Source organism: Poeciliopsis prolifica, unplaced genomic scaffold (genome assembly GCF_027474105.1).
Source record: "Poeciliopsis prolifica strain line A6 unplaced genomic scaffold, Auburn_PproV2 SCAFFOLD004, whole genome shotgun sequence".
NCBI classification, from domain to species: Eukaryota; Metazoa; Chordata; class Actinopteri; order Cyprinodontiformes; family Poeciliidae; genus Poeciliopsis; species Poeciliopsis prolifica.
In genome coordinates, this window is record NW_026562379.1 from 17,050,250 (window position 1) to 17,072,371 (window position 22,122).

At 39.1% G+C, this 22,122-nt stretch overlaps 1 protein-coding gene across 4 annotated transcripts in view; it reads left to right on the forward strand.

Moving 5' to 3' along the window:
* Positions 1 to 1,060: 1,060 nt before the first annotated feature.
* The window catches only part of LOC129358738 (RNA-binding protein Nova-1-like), a 71,073-nt gene continuing 50,011 nt past the window's right edge, over positions 1,061 to 22,122 (forward strand). Inside the window, exons 1-3 of one of the 4 annotated variants that reach the window (XM_055027859.1) lie at positions 1,061 to 1,952; positions 5,379 to 5,447; positions 19,701 to 19,844. In XM_055027859.1, coding sequence (XP_054883834.1) covers positions 1,796 to 1,952; positions 5,379 to 5,447; positions 19,701 to 19,844 — 370 coding nt within the window. In that variant the 5' untranslated portion in view covers positions 1,061 to 1,795. Of the gene's footprint in view, positions 1,953 to 5,378; positions 5,448 to 15,525; positions 15,644 to 19,700; positions 19,845 to 22,122 lie in introns of those variants that run through there. The other 3 variants (XM_055027860.1, XM_055027861.1, XM_055027862.1) reach the window with 3 other exon arrangements.

Below are 22,122 nucleotides of genomic sequence, written 5' to 3' on the forward strand. Positions count from 1 at the left end.
TCTTTAATAAGTATAAAAATGTTCCTGTAGAGAAAGAAAAAAATGTTTTATTGGAAATTTCTTCACGATCCTGTAAAAACAGTCCTTGTTTTTGTAGGGTAGCACACTTTTTTCTTCCACTCAACTTTCCTCTTCCATTTGGAAACAATCTACAAACAGGTTTTTAATCACCTTTTCTGACATGTAGCAGGTTTCTTCAAGATTCTACAACTAATAATAAAATATTTAAATATTATTTTCATTGGTCTTTTGAAATGTTTTATTCTTTACTTTCATAAATATAAAATTGTTCTTTTATATAAGGAAGCCATCTTTTATAGGATTGTTTCATGAGCCTCATATTTTTTATGACATAACTTTATCTGTCCACTCAACTTTCCAGTTTTATTTGGAAACGATGGTCTTCAAGATTATTATTTTTTTCTTCTTCCTCCTTCAACTAGGTCTTCAAGTCTTCAACTAGATTATTTAATGACATTTTCTGACTTTCCATCTTGTCACTGACAGGTCAGCAGGTTTCCCCATCACTGTGTGACTCATAAAGACATAAGAAAATATTGTAATATTAAGGCAACTTTATTTATATAGCACCTTTCAGCCAAAGACAATTCAAAGTGCTTGTACAAGAAAAATAAGGACTACATACTGTTAGATGGAGAGAAAAAAAGCTGCAATTATTTTTTTCCTACCACACTTTTTCCTTCCACTAAGTTTTCCTCTTCCATTTGGAAACAATAGTCTACGGTAATCACCTTTTTCTGTCTTGCTGCCTTTGCATGTCAGCAGGTGATTTTCTTCTAATCTAAATGAATCCAGGTGTAATTTAGTCATTTAAATTTCTGTCGTAAGTAACCCTTTTCATAATTCTCTGATTAGTTATTAGTTCTTTACCTAAAACGCACCTGATGTTTTGAGCTGTAACGGCGTGTTTCTCATCAAAAAGTGGGAGTTTTTAAAGGGGTGGGATTTCCGAGCCGCCGTGAACGCACCATCGGGCCCAGTGTCGTCAGCCGCTGCCCTGCGCCTCCTCCAGCAGCCAGTCAGAGGAGGGATGCTCTGAACGCGAGACTGCAGCATCTTCACCGAGTCAGCCGAGCCGCACGCCTCTTTCCCCGCGTCTTCCTGCAGCTCCGGACCCGCGCCGCCCGCCGACACCCCGCGGTGTCTCCATCCGCGCCTCCTGGAGCCAGGACCGGACCACCGCACTGAGATTACGCTCGGATTTTCCTCCTCCTTTTTTCTTTTCATATTATCATAACAACCGCGATTCTTTTTCTTTTTTTTCCTTCTTTGTTTTGTTTCTTCGTCTGTTTGTTCCTTTGTTTGTCTTGTTTTCTTCACTGTTCGCGGAGGAGCGCCACCATCTGCCGGACATGAGCGGAACGATACGCACATCCTAGCCCCGCGTATCCGAAGCTTCTTGGAAGAGAAAGTATTTTTTTTTTAAATCAATATTTTTATTGTGACCGTTTTGCCGCAGGAAGCGGATCCGGTGGATTTTTGTTTCCATCTTTCCGTCGCTGCGCAGCATCTCAACCTGCTGCGTCCGTCAGAAAAAAGGCGTATTTCCCCCTTTTCTTAAAGCGACCTCGCTTTCTCCCAGGACTCATCTGCACGGCTGCGCTGCGTAAAGACCAGCGGAGAAAGGGAGGAAGAAAAAAACAAAAAAGAACACACACATCACACACACACACATCACACACACACACATCACACACACACACAGCACACGCGCGCGCGCGGACGGGGGATTTAAGCGCAGACGCAGCTTAAGCATCCAAGAGCGAGCTCGAAAATGATGGCCGGCGGAGCTGTGCAGCAAAACGGCATTTTCTCAAGTCCCCACCATCACAGTCAGCAGCCGCACATGGAGTCCGACCCCCCGGATTCGCGTAAAAGACCCCTGGAGACCCCGACGGAGGCCAGCAGCACCAAGCGCACAAACACGGGAGGTAAGAGCAGAGATGCCGCGGCTGAGCCGACACGCAGGTTGATTCTGAGAAATGGATGAAAACTTAGCGGGAGGGGGAAAAACGCCGTAAATTGAGAGGGGATGTTTTTCCCCGCGCCCTCATGAGCGGCGATCATTTTCCCCATCAGCAGTAAAATAATCACGGGTCGCCGCCTGTGATGGGAAGGAAACAATGAAGCGCGCAGGGATTTGGAGGGAAGCCTTCCTCTTTCTCCTCCTCCTTCCTTCCTTCCTGCGCACGATTCAGCCTCTATTTTTATTTATCCTTTTTGTCAAATTACATAAATGATCGCGTCTGGAGAAATCCGGCCGCCATGCTGGATGCGACATGAAGGATATAAACAAGTGAAGCCCGGCGGCCCGGTCTGGGTCTCATCCCGTCGCGGATGACCTTGTGCTAATCTCCCGCATCAGCCTCCATCGCCGCGCCGTTTGCGCGGTTACACAAGCGGCTTTCCGGGAGCCGCAGGCCTGTGAAAAACAGTCCGGGCTCCGCTGCCGCTCAGGCTGCCTGTGTTTCTGGTTTTCTGTTATTTCTCGGCTGCCGTTTTCTGACGTTCAGACGATGTTTCTTCATTATCCTCCAAGCGAGATGATCACCACATTTGGTTTTTGTTTACATGCTGTCATGCGCCAAGCATCCCCATCACCATCAGTAGCATAAACTGGCCATGCACCCCCACCTACCCGCTCCATCAATGCACTTTGGATAGACTCCTCCATTCAGCGCACAGGTGGACGTGTTCCTTTAAATATTCTGCCGATATGAAGGACAGTTAAAGGGACGGTCATACTTTCAAAAAAATAATAATAAAAATGCGCAAATCAGTTTCTTCTTTTGGTAAACAACATCTTACCTGCAGCAGAAAACCATCTTGATGTCTTTATTTAATAGAAATCCAGATAAGTTGATCTTTGGGGCTAAAGCCTGTTTCAAATTAACGCCACTGTTGGAAACGTTTTATAAATGTTGACACGATCATGATGTTCATATTGGGTAGAAACTCATGATTATTTTCAGGAGGTTGTTTTATTACATTTGTCCTTTTGTGACTGGATTTTTTTGACATCTTCCTTGTTCCTCGTGGGAAGAGAATTGGTGCTGCACCTCCTCCAACTGTAAAGGTTGGGGGAAAAAAAGTTTCAGGAGGATGAACGTTTGCTTAGCTTAGCCGTTAGCTTAGCTTTAGCCTCCAAACGCCAACAGATCCGGATATAATACAATAAAATCTGCTGGAGGTGAGATATTAACTGCTGACAGACCTCCCCAGTTCAACAACAACAAAAAAAAAACAACAACATAAAAACATGAGCCATCCCTTTATTATGCTAGCATAAATTCAAACTGAAAGGTACGCACAGTACCTGCTAAGCTAATTCAGACTTTATGTATTTTGTGCAGATTTCACAGCAAAGCACTTCAGATTACAGTCGATTTAAAAGCGCCAGAGGATTCTGGGAGATTTACTGAATCTGAGCAAGACATTAAAAGAAATGTTTCTGCAACGTCTGCAAGGAGCCATTGTATGTTAATTCAAGAAGCAAGGCATGAAATTCAGACGCCTCGAGTAAAAATACACTGCAAAAACACAAAATCCTACCAAGTAAGTTTGTCTGGTTTCTAGAGTAATAAAACTAACTTGAAAGTTTTCAGCAAGATATAGAAGTTTGATTTAAGTAAATAATTACTTTATAGTAATGGAAAAGTACTTAATCCACTGTAATCAGTAATTTCCCAATGGATCAAGAATGTTTCATCAATATAAAGGAATTATTTACTCAAAAAAAAGCCTTCATATCTTCATAAAAATTTACTTCTGAGCTAATTTGTCTTATTTCAAGTGTACTAAGATATTAGCACTCATTAAACTAGATCAAAAATACTTGGTAAGATTCTGTTTTTGCAGTGTAGCACATGTTGGATGATTATTCTAGAAAAAAAACATGAATTAAATGATCTCATAAATAAGGCAAACAAGTAAATTATAATTGCTGTTGCTAAAATATCACAACAAATTGATTATTACACAATAAATTACGTAGCATTTCTCAAAGTGAGCTAGTGTAACTCAAGTACAAAAAGATGAAGTAAGCATTTTCAAAAGGATAAATTTGATGTTTTTGCGTAATTTAAAGGACTTTGAAACTGTGGGGAAGAACAGTCAGCCCCCTGCCGTCGGCCATCTTGGTTAGCATCAGTCCACCTGCGGAGGGCTGAGCGTCAGGTTAGCCGGCGTGTTTAACTGCAGATCGATGCAGCACTCAGAGCCGCATGTAAAAACCCACAGCCGGAGCCCTGGGGACCCTCCGCTGCCTGCACAACACTCCGCCGGCATGTGCATTTAGACAAATGAAAAGCTTGGGATGATGATGATGATGATGACTTTTACTCAGGCAGAGAGGACGCCTGCACCGCAGCCAGACAACCACATGCTTAAGACTAGCAGCAAACAGGAGGCGGAGCTTCAACCAGCAAAACACGCAATTTTACCAAGTATTTTTGGTCCAGTTTCTAGTGAAAATACTTGAAATAAAACAAAAACAATCTAAAATTAAATTAAACTGGTAATTGTTGACATAGAACAAGCTTATTTAACTTGGTGAAACATTATTCTTAAGTCATTTTTTCTTATTTCAAGACTTTTACTCAGGCAGAGAGGACGCCTCCGCCTCCGCCAGGCGTTTAAGACGAGCAGGAGGCGGAGCTTCAATCCACAAAAACACAATTTTACCAAGTATTTTTGGTCCAGTTTCTAAGGGAAACATGTCAATTCACTCCAATTAAGACAAATTTAACTTGAAACTAACTTTTCAGGAAACTATATGAGCTTGCTAAATCAATACGTTTTGCTTATAGATATAAGAAAAGCTGAAATTTTCCCCTTTTTAAGTGAAAAAATCTGCAGTTGGAACTATTATTCAAAGTTTATCGACTTAAAACAAGCTTGTTTATTTTATAAATATCTTAATCCACTTGAACTAAAGTCAAAATAACTAAAAGCTCAGGTCAATAATTCTTAAATTCTAGTTCAACTGGCAGATTTTATCCTTTCAGAAAGGAAAAAAGTTCTCATTATAAGCTTTTTAAAAAATCTATTTGTGATCATTTTTGACTTGAAACAAACTTTTGAGTCATTTTTGTCTTATTTCAAGTGCAAACCAAACTGCTTGGTAACACTTTGTGTTTGTTTCCTGTGTTGTAAAAATGTTTTGTGTCTCGTTTCTCTGGGATCAGCCCAGATCAGGACTTAATGTGACACAAAGTCGGCTCCTGTTTGTGAGGGAATAGTTTGACCCAGAGCTGGTTTCTCTGTCTCAGGCTGCAGATCTAAAGTTAGATGATTGTTTCTCTGAATGATTAGTTCACGCCACACACTCCCCACCCCTGTGCTTCCTCTCTCTGTAGTGGCCTTCCTGCAGCCCCTATTTGAATCTGAAGGCATTGTTTACCCTCAACAAGAAACTGAGACTCATGGTAAGACAGACTTTGATTTTGATCTTCTACCTTCTTCTTTTCTTTTGTTGTTTTTAATAGTCTTCACTGCTAACCCTGCAACACGGCTAATGTTTCTGTTTCTCCTGAAGGCAAATTTCAAACAAAATTTAAACAATTAGGATCTTTTAACGTACGTTTAAACAGGACCTTCATTCTTTTCATTGCTCAGAGTAATGCATGGTGTTATGGTTTATATTGTATGTTTTCAGTCCCATAACATCCATTGCCATGCTTTTTTTTAAACGCAGATCCAATGTTTGTTTTTATTTCATGATGTTCAACATAACTGCACAGATGACTGCTGACGACCTTTGACCTCATGCTGGCCATATCATCTGCTGATGTGTTGTTGAAACGTTCATCTTCGGTTCACTTTGCGGTCAGGACGAATGTAAAAGTTGCGTTTTGCGTTTTTAATTTGCAGAACTGAAACTGATTTCTGGTTTTCTTTATGACCCACTACGTCTGAATGTGGCTGATTATTTTAAGAAGGAAATGTGCTGCAAGTTTTCTCAAAGGTGGAAAAGAAGATTATTATTTCTCTTCCCTTCATCTGATTTTTCTTAAACTAAAAAAAAAAGCATTAAAGTGCCTGGTTGATGAATTGATGGATCACAAACTGTTAGGAATTCATACTTATGATCTGTTTAATACTAACATGTTTAATTTGTTTTCAAGTATTGTGCTTGTATGTCAGTAGATGTGTTTCCGTACAAATGTGTGCAGAACTTTGTCAATATTTTGTTAATGTAGTGGTGTTTCCTTTAAATAAGAAACGCAATTAGAAATCCCACATGAATATGATTCTTCACGTGATTTGTTAAAAACGACTTCCTGTTGTCGTCTTCTTCGTCGTTTCCGCCTGTAGTAACATCAGGTCGTTGATCATATGACGGGAAAAAAGTGTTTCTATTGCAGTTTAGTAAAATAAACCAATTTAAAAACTGCCAAAAAAGGGAGAAAAAAAAAACTCATATCAGCATCAAAACTTACATTTAGCGAGTTTATTTTCAAAATGTCACAATACGCAGTTTATATAGTGGATGGAAACGCAGCTTCTCATCAGAGCCAATTGTGGGAAAATGGGTTGAATCTGATTGCTGGGGAATAAATCGGTGGATCTTGATTGAAGTTTTCAAACTTTCTAGTTGCAAACGGGTAAAAATAAAAAACAAAGTTAAGATTTCTCTAAAAGATTCTGCAGGGATGGAATATTTCTGTTTATTTCACTCAATGCTTAAAAAAAAATAAATCGGAGACTAAAGGGAACAAAAAAATACATGTCACATGAAAATGTGCGTAGCTGATAAAAACATTTTAAAGAAAGGCGGGTCAGCAGTCAGAGAGCAGAAACGACACGGGGCGGCCGCAGCGCCCATCCCATCGACCCCCCAGTCGCTCCCCAAAACAGAAAACGCTGAGGCTGATCTTACCGACGGAAAAGATCAGTGAGTTCGCTCCACATCCCCCATCCCACCGTCAGCCGGCTAATCCGCCGCCGCTCCGCCGTGTCCCCCCCCCACCCGGGCAGCAGGACGCAGCAGGCGCCCGGCACCCGTCCCCCACGCTATTACAGGAATTCATCTTGGAGCGATCAGACGTTTAATCAGCTCACTGTTAATATTTGATCCAGTTTCGCTTGTTGGAACTGAAGGAGCGAAAACTTCACTGCAAAAACACAAAACCTAACCGAGTATTTTCTACTGCAGACAGTGAAAAAAGACAAATTTAACTCTTTAGAGTCTTTTTAGCAATAAAAAGGACTTTGTTTCAGGTAAATAATTCCTTCTTATTGATGAAAACGTTGTAGTTCAAAACTCCTCTGCGCCGTTACCTAGCAACCACAGCCCAATCAGTCACCTAGCAACCAATTTCAATTTCTACTGGCAGATTATTTCACTAAACATTAACAAAATATGTTAACCTTTTTTGAATTTTGCGCATGAAATTGAACCAAAACTACTAATAAAACTAAAAAAAACATATTTAACTCATAAAAAGTAGCAAAACTAAATGAATTAAACCCAAAAAAATAAAACCATAACGAGTAAAAATGAACTATAAAGAAAAACCCAAAACTATTATAACCTTGGTCATGAAATTAAAAGTAGAAATTAAATATATTAATGAATGAAACAAACTTAATAATTTGGTGAGTTTATCATTTAAAGATATTATTCTTTAAAACTCGTATTCAGTTATTGTTGAACAGCCAACTGACTTTTGGGGCTGCCATCTTGTGGACTAGCGTAGCCGCTAGTAGCGTAGCCGCTAGTAGCGTAGCCGCTGTCACATCAGTTCAAAAGGCTAAATAATAGATTTATGAGCATGAAAACAAAGGATATTACATTTATAATTTCAATATGTATTAGTTAGTTTTATAAAGTCACAATGTTCCAGCCACAAAAAATAACATGAATATACAGAGGACACTTCAAACATCAGGATTTGAGTTGTTGTTCAGATGTGAATCCATATTATTCTTGGTATATTGGTATTCAGAATTAAAGATTTTCTCAGAAACTCAGAATATGTTAATTACAGTTAACAATTTTTTTTCTCAATTTCACTTTTTGTTACTTTGTTAGTTTCAGTTAACCGGGATAACCTCAGTTCTGACCTATTTCCCATCATGCTTAGGGCCCGATCTCACCCAGGAGACACTAAAAAGCTAGCAGAAAGCATTAGCATTAGCTTTTCAGCTGCAGAACCTCACAGTCCCGCCGGCAGTCTGGAGCTTTAAAATAAATGTAGGTTTCAGGTAGAAAAAGCAGCTTGTATAAGCCTTTAAAAACGCTTATGTAACTCAAAATGCTTTCTTTTGTTCATTTTAATTTCAAGAATTGAACATTTTATGTGACTGAATCCAAGTTTGACATCTGAATTTTCAGGATATTGAACTGATTACTTGATATTCCCAGCCGTGCTGGGAATATTCCTTACTTTTTATTATTTTATTTTTTCCGTCTGTACGTCTGCTGTCCGTCCTCTAAGTTATAGAGCATCCATTTAGTAAATGGACGGGCTGGCTGTTGTTGGGAAGAAAGAGGCGGCGACCTTGAAACGCCCTTGCCAAATGACAGACTGAAGGTTTCTGCATGTGTGTCTCTGTGTTTTATGTCCAACTACCTGCAAAAAGCAGAGGCCAGGTTTAATGAGAGAGATGAAGGGAGGTGTGGACATGATGGATTAACAGCACACACACACACACACATACACACACACACACACACACACACACACACACACACACATACACACACACACACACACACTCGATCCGGGCTGTATGACTTCGGGTCTTTGAAGATATTGATCTTAATTTTATTTTATATTTTCCTGATGTTCTTGCGCCGGATGTTGGGGTTTTTTTTTGGCAGCCATTTTCACATTGATCCAACTTTATTTAACATTAACTAAATAAGTAATAATCACGGTGACCGAGGCAATACAAGGCAACACACGCACTGCAAAAACAAAATCTTACCACGTTTCTTTGGTCCAAATATCTTAGTTCTCTTAAAAAGAGATCAAATTAACTTACAGGTAACTTTTTAGCCAGACGTCGGAGTTTGTTTTGAGTAAATAATCCCTCCATATCAATGAACAATAAAGTTGTTCTTGTAGCAAAACAATTTTTCTAATCTGCAGGTGGAACCAGAATTTGGTTGCTAGGTTACAGGCGTGGCTTGGCCGGGGTTGCTAGGTAACATGAAGTACCTAGTAACTCATGAATATTCAGGAGTTACTTAAATAAGCCTGCGCTTCTTGCTAAAATGTTAATTTGGTCTTGTTTCTAAGATGTTTACACTTGGTAGGATAATGCTAATGTGTCATTTTGACCAGAATCAGGTTTTACAGTTAAATTAATGTGGCAGTAAGTATTAAATAAAATGCTTGGTGCGAATTGGTCCACAAAACATCCTAAAAAACTTTGTAAAACTGATCCCAATTATTATAATGATCTTAACTTGTAAATTAAGATTAAATTAACTGAATTATTTATTTATTTTTTCTCTTTTTGTACCAAAAAACTGGATGTTAAAAGTCTTCAGTCTGGTGTTTTGGTCTCAACTGGCCATTTCTTGTTTACAGAGTCTTCATAATTGATTTTATTCATTGTTTCAGTTGTTTTTTTATATTTAAAATGTCTTCCAGTTCCAGTGTTAAATATTAATTAAAATTTAAAGTTTATCACTCAAAAATGATGTCAAAATGACAATATTATCGTTCATCGCGATAACTTCTGCGCCAGTTTATTGCCTGGCTAAATTAGTCATGACAGTCTGGTGGTATTACATGTGAAAACGTGGTAATTACATGATAATTACATGTCTAGTAATCAGATATTGAATTAATTGTACAGTCTGGATCGTTTCTGTGAACACAAGCGCTGCTTTTTCTCTACGACGCGCCTGTTTTCTTCACTCGCTCCTCTTCGTCCACGCTAATCACGCCCTTCTTCCATCCTTTTGTCCGCCGCTGTCGACGACGCTCGCTCGGCAATCGTTTCCTAGGCCGATCGATGATAAAGCCACCAACGGCAGCAACATCTCGTCCCTCTCCTCCGTCTCCTCCTCACCGTCTAGCTCTGTTTTTTAAGCCAATGCGTCAAATTGCAAAAAAAAAAAAAAAACGAAGAAGGGATTGAACAGGGTGGGGTGAACAGAGAGGTTGGCAATGTTCTCATGAAAGGAGTCACGCTATTGGCTGAGCAGGCGGTCGGTCAGAGCGAACGGCGGCTAACAGGCGAGGAGAGGGATGAGGGCGGCCATGAATATGGATGAGGCTGTGATGAAAGAGAGAGGGCGACTGGAAGGACCCCCCGCCTCCCAAACGCTCCCAACAATACCGATTCTCACACTCGCACAGAAACAAAGTGACCGCGTTAAGCTATTGTTGTTAGCCGCCATGTTTTCCCCCGATTGGCTCGTCCTGCGCCTTTGTTTCAAACTGAAATAATCCACAAGATGTTGCTTTTTATTTTTTTAAACTGTCGGGTTTCAAATGATAAAAATACTTTATTGATGCAAAGGGAAATGAAATGTTGTTCCAAGTCATAAATTCATGGGATTATTGCAGATGGTGACAAATTCAAAGTCAAACAAAACAAACAAAAACACTCCGTTAAAATCTGAGTTTGGACTATCACGCTTGTTTGGCCTTTCTGAGAACAAGAAAGGTCAAACAATTTTAATATTTTAAAACATAAAAAAGTAGAATAACTGAATCAGAGATGAAGCAGAAACATTTCCTGCTCGCTGTTTGTTTCTGAGTGACGAAGGCCGTCGTTTAGAGCGCAGACAGCTGGTCAGAGCCTCGGCCGGAGAGCTTTGCACTGCGCTCTCACTTGTGTGTGTGTGTGTGTGTGTGTGTGTGTGTGTGTGTGTGTGTGTGTGTGTGCTACCTTCCAACAAAAGACCAGGGGGTGTTAGACAAAGCCTGCACACACCCCTTAACTCTCCCTGCTCAAGGGAGATGAATATTTTCCGACTCCCCAGAGTCCGAGCCGCCATTCCAGAACCTCCTTTCATCAAACCGGATCGACATTTTTTTCCTTTTACCCCCAAAAACACGGTTTATTTTTTATATTCATCAAACTGTGATAGCTGTTATTTACGTTTATGTTTGTCTACTTAAATTCAGAGTTGGGTACTAACTAGTTATCTTTAGTCGATGGCATTATTTACTTGAGAAATTTATTTGAAAAAATGCACCTTTAGGAGTATTTTTGTTTTGAGTCATTTTATTTTTGAAGTATTTCTTCTTTCGCTTGTGTGAAATTTCTGGATGTCTACCAACTGAATGAAAAACAAACATGTTTCAGCCAGAAATCCACCAGACACAGAGACACACCTGCAGTTTCTGTTTAAGTTTTAGAAGTTTTTTATTGAAAAAAATGATTTTTAAAAAATGTATTTTGCCTGATTTTGTCAAATTTTTTGTTGCATTTATGAATTATTGTCATTTTGGTCCTTAAAATACAAGAATTTCCATTTAACTTTGTATTTTGCTCCATCTGCAGATGTAATTTTAAAATATTAATTGATTGATAATTTGATCACTTATTCAGTACTTCAGTAGACGTTTGATCAATAATTTTTTTTTACTTTTGCCAGAGTAATTTCTTGCTATTTTTTATTTTTACTTGTGTAAATGTTGAGGTAGCGCTGCTCTGCTCATATTTAACTCCTTTTTTTTGCCTGGAAGTCAAATGTTTGTGAAAAATAACGGTCAGGAATTACTAACATGTCAAACAATTTAATAGTAGCACACAACCTATTTCATGATAAACAATAAATAAATTAATCGCACGATGCAATAAAATTAGATAAATAATTTCCATTTACGTGATTTGTTGTTTTTCTCTCTTTCTACCAAAAACTGGATGATAAAAGTCTTAACTCCAGCTCTTTGGTCTCAACGAAATCTTCTTGAATTTGGATTCACATGTCAAATCTAAACAAAACAACCAAAGCACCATCTGCCAACACGGCGGCCCAATCTGTGATTTGTTCATTGAAGATAAACAGATTAAAATAAGATTAGTATTCTAACAAATCCTTGTTATTTTGCAGATTTTATCCAATTTTAATGAGCTATGCATGTACATATTTGCTTATATCTGATAGAAAATATGACACTAAATAAAAAAATATATGGATAAAATGATATGCACTGCAAAAACATAAAACCTCACCAACTAATTTTGTTTGAGTTTTTAGTACAAATATCTTAGTACACTTGAAACAGGACGAATCTAACTTAAAGTAACTTTGCAACTAGATAGAGAGGCCTGTTTTAAGTCTGAAACGTTGAAACGTTGAAATATTGATGAAAGTTCTGCTGTGCCGTTACTTAGCAACCCGAGCCACGCCCCACCCGTTACCTAGCAACCCGAGCCACGCCCAACCCGTTACCTAGCAACCCAGTGGTAGCTCCACTGTCAGATTATTTCACTTATAACATGGAGAAAATGTCTTGTTATAAGTTAAATAATCTGCCAGAGGAACTAGGACTATTTTTTTCCATCTATATTAAGAAATTATTTACTTAGCGTTAATATTTTGCTAAAAAGTTACTTGTAATTAAGTTTCCTCTTATTTTCATATATTTTTCCAGTTGTTCTGGGTTTCTACTATGTTTAAATTTATTGAGATATATTTACTTATTTCATTCAATTATTTGACTTGTCTGGAAAACTTGCTGCTTTTTAAATTGTGTTGCGCTTTCTTCATGTGCAACAACAATAACAATTCAGATTCTGATACTTGTACTTGAAATTCAATGTAAATGACTTGGTAAGGTTTTGTGTTTTTGTAGTGTGGTGAAATATTTGTAAAAAGGAAATTATCTTCCTCTTTAAACGTCTCTTGCTGGTGTGCGTGCCTGAGGGTGAAGTGGGGAATCTGGTGCTGTCCGGCCGCGCTGCGTGGCCTCTGCAGGCCGGAGGACACCAGATCCCAGGATTTGAGCGTTCAATCCCCCCGACGTTGGCCAGCCTATTCTGGGCCTGCTGGGTCTGCTGGGGGCCTTAGCAACAGATTGGACTGTTTACACATCCAGTTACGGCGTGGTGGAGAAGGATTTATTATTTATTGTAAACAAACGCTGCAGCTCCAGAACCTCATTTTGGAAAGCGTTTCTTTTTTTTTTTCCACGGATTTTGCATCTCCTTCGGTTTTGTCTAAACATGGAGTAAGGTGGAGCGCGGTCCCTGCAGACTCGCTCTGAGATCCTGCTGTAAGCTCCTTCCATTCATAACCAGCCGGTGGCCTTTTTCTTTTCTTGCTGTGTCTTGTCGTTAAAGGAAGTGTGGGGACTTCCTGCGTCTGTGTGAGAGACGCTCAGAGGAGTGAAAACAAAGACCCTCGTCGCAGTGTTGCCAGGTTGGGCTGGAAGAAACCGGCTTTGGGCGGGTTGTTGAAAATTGGGCTGTGTTTCACAACATTTGGAGGGTTTTTAGAAAAGCTTAGAGGAAAATTCTTTCAAAACACAAAACTATTAATAAAATGCCGTGTTATTGCAATTTGTTGCACCGATTGCTGTTTTCTGGCTGATTGCCGGTTACGATCTTTAAAAAGCCTGACCCGCCGATACAAAATATGTATCACTGATCTTTACACTTTTTCTTAACTTTAATGGAAAAATAGAGGGCTAAAAATTTAAGCTAATTCGCTAATGAGCTAGTTTGGCTGAACTCAGCGCTGTTGGTTGCGCATGCTAAGTGATACAAGTGTCTGAAAAAGTTGTTTCTTCTTTTTGTTATAACAAATAAAGGAAACATTACCAGCAGCTGCTCAATAAAGGGACGGAATAAATGAGAGGCGGCTGTCATGCGATCTACTAAAATGGCTTCCGTTAAACTTCCCTGAATATAAAAACCTGTAAAACAGAGAACATTCACACATTCGGTTTGAGACGGTAAAATATCTTTGTGGGAGATACAGCGGCGGTTTTTGATACAGGCAGTTGCCCAGGGTGGCATCAGGAAGGGGTTGGAACCAGAACTGGTGAATAAAATCTATCTGAACGAGTTTGTGGTGTGCATGTGCAGTTTCTGTTGAGTAGTGGGAGACAACATGACCTTCGTTCTGAGACAAAAAATCTGCAATTTAATTGGTTGGAGTGCGACAGAAGGACGGAGTTGCACAACTGCGTTCATATTTATATCTTAAGCTTACAAAATTAGTTACAGGACTAGTGTGATTAATCTGATAAAAAAATTTAATGGCTCGACAACCTTACTTATTAATTTGTTTAGAAATCTCTAGAATCTCATCAGTGATTGTCATTAAGTGTCACTCTGTAGTGGTGTTGTAAAACCAAAATCCCAGGGCAACTTTATGATTTAAAAGGGCATAAAAACTCAAGTCTTATTTTGTCAAAGTCCCAGCGGGATCTATTTCTGGTCAGAATGTAATAAAGGACAACCAAAACGGCTTTGGCTTGTCTCTATATATGACTATAATTGATGCTTTCACGAATTGAATTTCATTAGATTAAATGTTTCAGTTGGTTTTTAGGACACTGTCCGTCAGATCTGGCTAACCTGGCGGCGGTTGGGAACCCACTGAACTACAGATCTACACAAACACACACTCTGATCTGTTGCGCATCGGCGCTTTAATGGTGTAGTTTCCAGAGCAAATGAGTAATAAGTTTATTTTTATAACTGTGAATGTATCTGAGGTTCGATTTGGCCACAGGAAATCTGGCAGTTTGGAAAATCGAGTCACAAAGTCGAAGCAAAGTAGGACAGGGATGAAACAATACTGCGACATCAACATGTGTTTCCAGGCAGGCGCCCTGGTTAGCTGTGTTGTGCACAGTGTGCTGCGTCTCAAGGTGTTTTAAATTAAAGTTTTCGATGACCTAATGGTCGCTTTGACGCAGTCACTGTTTTCAGCTCTGTGGCATCTGTAGCTGTAAGCAACTGGCGGGTCTGAAAGTTTGATTTACTCTCTGGTGCTTGTTCAGCTTTGAGCAAATGTCTAACAAACAAAAACCAAAACCAGCTGCAATAATTGGTTAATATCAAGACATACAAAACAACAGTGGAAGCTGTGATTTGTTTCTTTCAGCTTCTGGTATCTCTTACTGTGAACTTTTTTTAAGTGTAACACATTCATTCTTGTTTTCATTAACAGTTTATTGTTTACTTTGCATGTAAAGGCGACTAATACATTAAAAAACAAGTTGTTAAAATGATGCCAAATGCTGAGTAACTGAAATCACAGTAGCTATTAGCAAAACTGGGTTTTTAATAGTCAAAGACAAACACTTGAAGTAGTTCACTTAGAAAACTTAAATACAGCCACCGCTGAGTTAGCTTAGCTAATAGCAGCGGTAGCTAATCTGCCGTAAAATACGCATTAATCCTAAAACACAAAACTGTAACGGACTGACTGTCCTGTTATTTGTGTGGGGAATGTTTGAGTGTTTGTTGGTGCTGAATGCTGACACACTTAGTGGCGTTTTCCAACGGTTTTTCTGCGTTATTCTCCCCTTTGCGGATGGCAAGTAAAAGTGTCAGCTCGTCCCCCAGCGTTGTGCGCATGCGCGAAGCTTCCGGACGTAAACATTACATGCAAGTCGAACATTAGCATTGCTAATCGATGCTAACATGGTTGCTCAAGATTACACGCCTGCAATTTGCAACTCCAGAGCCGTAAGTGAGTCTTTCTACTCTTAATAACATCGCCTTAAAATACTTAATTATATAACAGCTTTTTAAAATGTGACGGTGGAAAGGAAATGCTAACCTTAGCAGTACAAAAACCCTGCTAGCTAAAGACAAGGGCTACTTTTCCCGAACCATTGTGTGTTGTCCTCTTACGGGACTTCCTTTAAAAATGTAACATTTATTCTCTGTCAATCAATCAATCAAGTTTATTTGTATTGCATATTTCTGCAACAATCCAAAGTGCTTTACATCATTTTTTACTCCTGAAAGTTTAGATATAATTATTATTTAGACGCTACATTTTTATTTTCAGCTTCATTGTTATTTAAGAGTAAGATATTTGTTACTAAATAAGCTGGGTTCTAATCTGATTGTTTTTAATGTTGGCTCAGTTTTGCAGTTAAAGAATCCGGCTGGTTATTGTCAATAAATAAATCAAGTTTATTTCAGCAGCAAGGCAGTTCAACGTGCTTTACATCATAAAAACACAAAATTACAAACTTATAAAGAAAATGTCTTACAGTCAACAGTTGAACAGATGTTACATTTCGATGTGTGCCATTACCCATGCTGGTCAATGTTTCATTTATTATGGGTCAAGTGGGATTTTAGTCTCCTTTCAAAAGGAACTCTGTGCTGCAGCTGTTTACAGTTATTTGAAAATTAATTATAGAAGCACCACAAATCTTTATTTGCTTCATTTGTATGAAGCATCCCATAAATCGTTTGGCTTTCTAAGCACTATCAGAACTTAAAACATTCAACGAATCCTCTTCCTAAGTGACTTTTCTTGATCATAACTGCATATTTTGTGGTGACATGTAACTGTGTTACCATGCAACTGAAGTGATGAACATGACTCATGTGTTGCATCTTCTTATATACATGATGAGTCAGGATGCCGAGGTGTAGCAGGCCTGTTTATGATGTCGGAAACGATCTGTTTGCGGAGGAGGTGTTTCACAGAGTGTTTCTTTATCTGCTCGCTTCCGCACACGTGCTTTCTGCGCAGATATGAGCGCCCGTGCATTTCGTATTTACCAATTCCCTTGCCGTATTAATACGAGCCTGTTATAATTAGCCGGCTCTCTATCTAAAGCAGGTCAGTCCGAGGCTCCTTACCCAAAGTGGGTCACTGCAGATGGGACTGGGTGGAGGAAACCGTAGCAAAGGGAGGAAAATAATTAACCAGACAAAACAACGTGACACTTCTTTAAGCTTCAAAATGAGCATCCGTGAAATGCTTTTGGCACAAAAACATTACATCACCGTTGCATCAGTTGGTGGTGAAGTGCTCTCAGTGAGAGAGCTTTTATTTCTGAGACACTTTAAAAATGTGCAAATATTCCTCAGAAATCCATGAAATCAGTCGAAATATCATTTATTATCTGTAAATAGCACAATCCTAATTTGTGAACGTGCTAAAAGAATGGGAGAATTTTGATTTCAGTTTTCTTTTTTATATCACTGTAATTGTAAAAATAGTTAAAGTAGGGATCAAGATCTGATGTTATATCTCGGTTATGGCTGATAACCAATATTTACCGATATTGTATGTGTTTCACGATCGTTTCGATGCCTCTGGAGAAAAATACTCCACCACAAACGGATCAACATAAATATCAGGCTGTCCATATCGGCCCAGTTTTATTTATCATATTTATCATGTTAGAAAATGACTGATATTGGCCGCAACTGATGTTTGTGCCAATATCTGTTATTCAAGAGCAATTTAACAGTTTAATCTCTTGTTGTGGATGAAGAAGAGAAAAGTGAGTTGAGGAAGAGGATGCAAAGTTTGGTCTTGAAATCAGAAACAAACTCTCTGACAGGAGTTAGCCTGGGTTCATCTTTTAAAAAAAGATGGAGGAAGGGATTCCCACTGGGTAAACTGAGGCCAGGCTCGTTATTCTTTCCTCTTGGTCTCCCTGCAGTTTGTATTTCATCACTGGGTGAGCTGAGGAAGGGCAGGGAGTGTCGGGTTTCCTGTGTGTGTCTGCTTTGGCTCGGCTCAACGCTCACAGATGAGCCCGAAGCCCACCCAGCCACTCCACGGTCATCCCTCACTAATCTGCACAGCTACCAACTGGACATCTCCCTGCTGTTATTTTCTATTTAAAGGGACCAAGTTTAAGAGTCTGGGTCAAAAAGAAATCAGAAATCTACTTCCTTTTGAATTGTCAGTTAAACCTGGCAGATATTTTCAATCAAATAAGAACTATGACTCTTTCTGCTTGTGTTGCATTAATGATCACTTTTAAAATTCAGTAAACTGTTTGACCTCAACACTGTGGAGCAGTTTCTAACTGAGTTCCCACTGGGTAAACTGAGGCCAGTAGTAACTCGTTACATTTATGAGTAACGTTTTTGAAAAAATGCACTTTTAGGAGTATTTTACTGTGTTGTACTTTGAATGACTTTATTATGAAGTATTTCTACTCTCACTTGAGTAAAATTTCTGGATTTTCTATCCTCTGAATGATCCATCATTTCTGTTCCTGTGTTTTTGTTTTGTTCTGTTTTTAGTTTTTCAGTTTTCACAGAAATTTGAGGGACACATTTTGTTCCTTTTTATCCAGAATATCAGAGGAATAAAAGAAAAACAGAAACCTTGGAAATGAAAATGACGCAAGGTAATTTTCATTTTTGTGTCCACCACCACAAAAAAACCAAAACACTTTAACTGAAGGTTAAAGTGTTTTGTCAAGATGCAGCCATTCCTAATTTCATTTTTACAGTGCTATACAAACTACATATGAGTTTTGTTGCTTCAGTTATGATAAATAATGATATATATTTACATACATGCTCAAATCTCATGTATGATTTAGACATTTCTAATAGTTTTTGGAATATTTGTATTATTACGTGCTTTTTCCAATAATTTAATGACGACTCTTTAAAGTCTCGGTTTTCCCTGATCTTGCTAAAATTAGATCTACACTGGAAAAAAATACCCAGTATTATTTTTTCGTCTAGTTCTAGTGCAAATATTCTAGTACTCTTGAAATAATAAAAAAGCAACTTAAAATAAGTAACATTTAAGCAAGACGCAGAAGTTTGTTTTAAGTCAACAATTCCTTAAGAGAACTGCTCACCCACACCAATGTCGATTTATTAGCTTTGAAATCTAAACTTTTCACTGCAAAAACAAATCATGCCAAGTATTTCGGGTCTGTTTTTTAGTGCAAATACAAGTACAGTTGAAATAAGACAAAACTAACTTACAAGTAACTTTTCAGAAAGATATGGGAGCTTGTTTTAAGTCAAAAATCTTTAATATTGATGAAAAAGTTCTAGTTACATTGGCAGGTAGTTTCACTTATAACATGGGAAAAATATCACAATATATGTCAATCTGGTATTATTTTTCATCTACATTGAAGAATTATTGAAGTAAAAAGTTCCTGAATTTTGCTGAAAAGGTACTCATAAGTTATTTCATATTTACTAAGATCTTTTCATGAGAAGCTTGACCGACTTGGTAAGATTTTGGTTTTTGCTGTGTAGAAACCACCCAGGGTAAATGCAGCTCTCAGTAGTTGAAATATCCATTCGTAAAACAGTTCAATCTTTATAAAGAATGATTTACCATGTGTGTTGTGACAGGTAGGCGGGAGCGTCGTTTCTATCTGATTAGCACTAATAGCAAAACCGCGGCGCAGCGTGTCTGATGATGACGAGGACCAGATTCCTGAAATCCCACACTGAAATTAGATCAGACCAATCCAGAGGGAGCGTTTAGAGGTTTGCTCAAACGGGTGTGTGGAGAGAGAGAGGGGAGATAACGCCGGCGAAGAATCATCTGATTATGGAAATAATTAGCTGTCACGATAACAGTCGTCATTGGAAGTGACTGGGTAGATTTATGGAGCGTTGGAAGGACGAGGTGGGCCGAAAAATGTTTGAAATCAGAAGGCATGCATGAGGACAAAGGTTGGAAAAGCATCTTGTTGCTGTTTTTTTTTTTTTTTTCAGCTTTAACTTGTAACAAAGTCGACATTTACTGCACTTTCTGACTTTCTGTTTCCTGTTTCCTGCCGCAGAGGAAGGCGAGTACTTCCTGAAGGTTTTGATTCCCAGCTATGCTGCTGGTTCAATCATTGGGAAAGGAGGCCAGACCATCGTTCAGCTACAGAAAGAGACTGGAGCCACCATCAAACTGTCAAAATCCAAAGACTTCTACCCTGGTAAGGCTCACAAACCCTGCGATGGATGGATGGATGGATGGATGGATGGATGAATGGATGGATGGATGGATGGGTGGATGGGTGGATGGGTGGGTGGATGGTAATGCTTTAAACATGTTTTCACACCTGATAGATTTGGTTTGGAGGACCAAAGTTGCAACATTTGTGACATCTTTAGCTGCTGTGGTTCATTTTCACTCTGAGTCAAACAATCCAAACACTCTGAAAAAGCTGTTCCCCTCCTCACCTGTGGTGGCGCTGCACTGAAAACCTCTGAGGAAAGAAGCAAGAAAATGATACGCTGCACTGACTGCGCAATTTGACATTTAGAAAATAAATTTGCTTAAAAAAACAAAGTTGTTTTTTGATAAAACGTTTTGATGCTAAGATGTTTTTTTTTAAAATTTTTATTAAAATTGGTTTATTTCACAAAAGTGCAGTGGAAAAACTTGTTTCGCATCGCGAGTCACATGATCAACAACCAGATGTTACTACTGGTGAAACCCACGAAGAAGAAGACAGGAATCATTCAGAGGATGATGGCAAAGCATGTTTCCTTTTCACGTGTGATTTTAACTTGTTTTAAGAAACACCACATTTGCGAAATTGTGCATCTTTGACGTTAACGAACTGTCGATGAAGTTTTGCTCGTGAGCACAACAACCTTCTTCACTAAATGTGGGCAAAACTGGAGTAGCGTCAGATTTTAGCAGTTGTACGATTTTTCTTCTGTCTTTGGCAAAAAGACCATGAACTGTTTCTCCTGCTAGTGCTAGGCTATCGCTTTTGTTTTGGTTGTATTTTCCCAGAATGCCCTGCTGTGTAGTTCACTTCCTGCTTTCAGGTACTGGCTCGTTCAAATGCGCATTTGAACTGAACTTTCTAGGCGAAGGGACTGCAGTTTGATAAAAGAGGATTAAACACGGCTGATGTAAATGCATCCTCTCAGTTTTCACCCGTTGCTGTTTTGACGTGGAAGAGGAAACATGTTGACTACTACACACTCAGACGCTCCGCAGAACCACAAATCAGACGAATTTCAAACCGTTTGGAGAATTTCTCCTGTCGGCACTGCTCAGCTGATTTGTCGTTTGGGAGATATTAAATCTTCTGGGACATTATCACACACGCGCGCACACACACCAGCAGAGAGGGATCAGGATTACAGGATCAGACGTTCTGTTTGTCTGAACTCCTAAAGCTGGCCTGACATGACCTGCAGCTGCATGAGTGATGCTAAATGTTTGCAGCGTTTCTTTTAAATCTTCTGCTGAGCTGAAAGTTTCTTTTAACCACGAAACATGGTAAGAATGCTGCAAAACCATGAAACGCTGAAGCAGAGAGGTGTTGATCAGTGTGCAAGTGTTGGCTTATTAATAGATCTTTTAGGTAAAAAATACGGACATATTTAAAACTAGAAACTCATAATTCGCCCTTACAGCGGAGGGATGCCTGTAGGCAGCTGCAACGAATTATTTCACAATCTGTAGCCAAAAGCAGACTTGTTGGAAAACAAGTAGGGAAAAAGCTTTTAGCGATGCAGATTTCTGAGTTTTATTACATATGTGAACTTGTTATTGAAATTCCTTTAAAATATAAAAATCATTTATGTTATGCTGGTTGTAAAAATGTTTATCCATTGAAAAGCTGTGTGTGTGTCTTGGAATGCTAAATAGAAGCTGGAGCTTCTGTTTTGGGTGGAATCACCGTTAGTTGAACTCGGAGCGGTTGTAATGTTTCTGCAGTTTCAGATTTTGAGTCTATGGTTTTTTTCCAACATTGTGTGTTTTATGGGTCGGGGTGAAGCTGCAGCTTCTGGCCGAAACCCTTCGGCTTTTTGAGACGTTAAAGTTTTTTTGATTTAATCTCCGTTTCTGCTTAGTTTTTTTTATTGTGCATTTTTGGCTGAAACAAGAATTTAGCTTGACGCATCATGGGACAAAAACCAAACATTTCTTTGGGTGTGTGCGCTTTGCACATCATCTCGCGCGCAGCCCAGCTGCACCGATGCCTCCTCTTTATCCTGCTGTCTCCCAGAATTTATTGCGCTTTAAACCCGGCTCCTCTTTTGTTTTTATTTTGTTTTTTTATTTGTGTGTTTAAGAGCGTTTGAATTTGTGCATCGGAGGTCTGCAAACAAGCGGCTGTTGTTTGACATCAGTGCATGAGACTCCTGGATGCTCTGCCAGCCAGAGCAGATGCAGGGTTCAAGAGCCTCCAAGACACACACACACACACACACACACACACACACACACACACACACACACACACACAC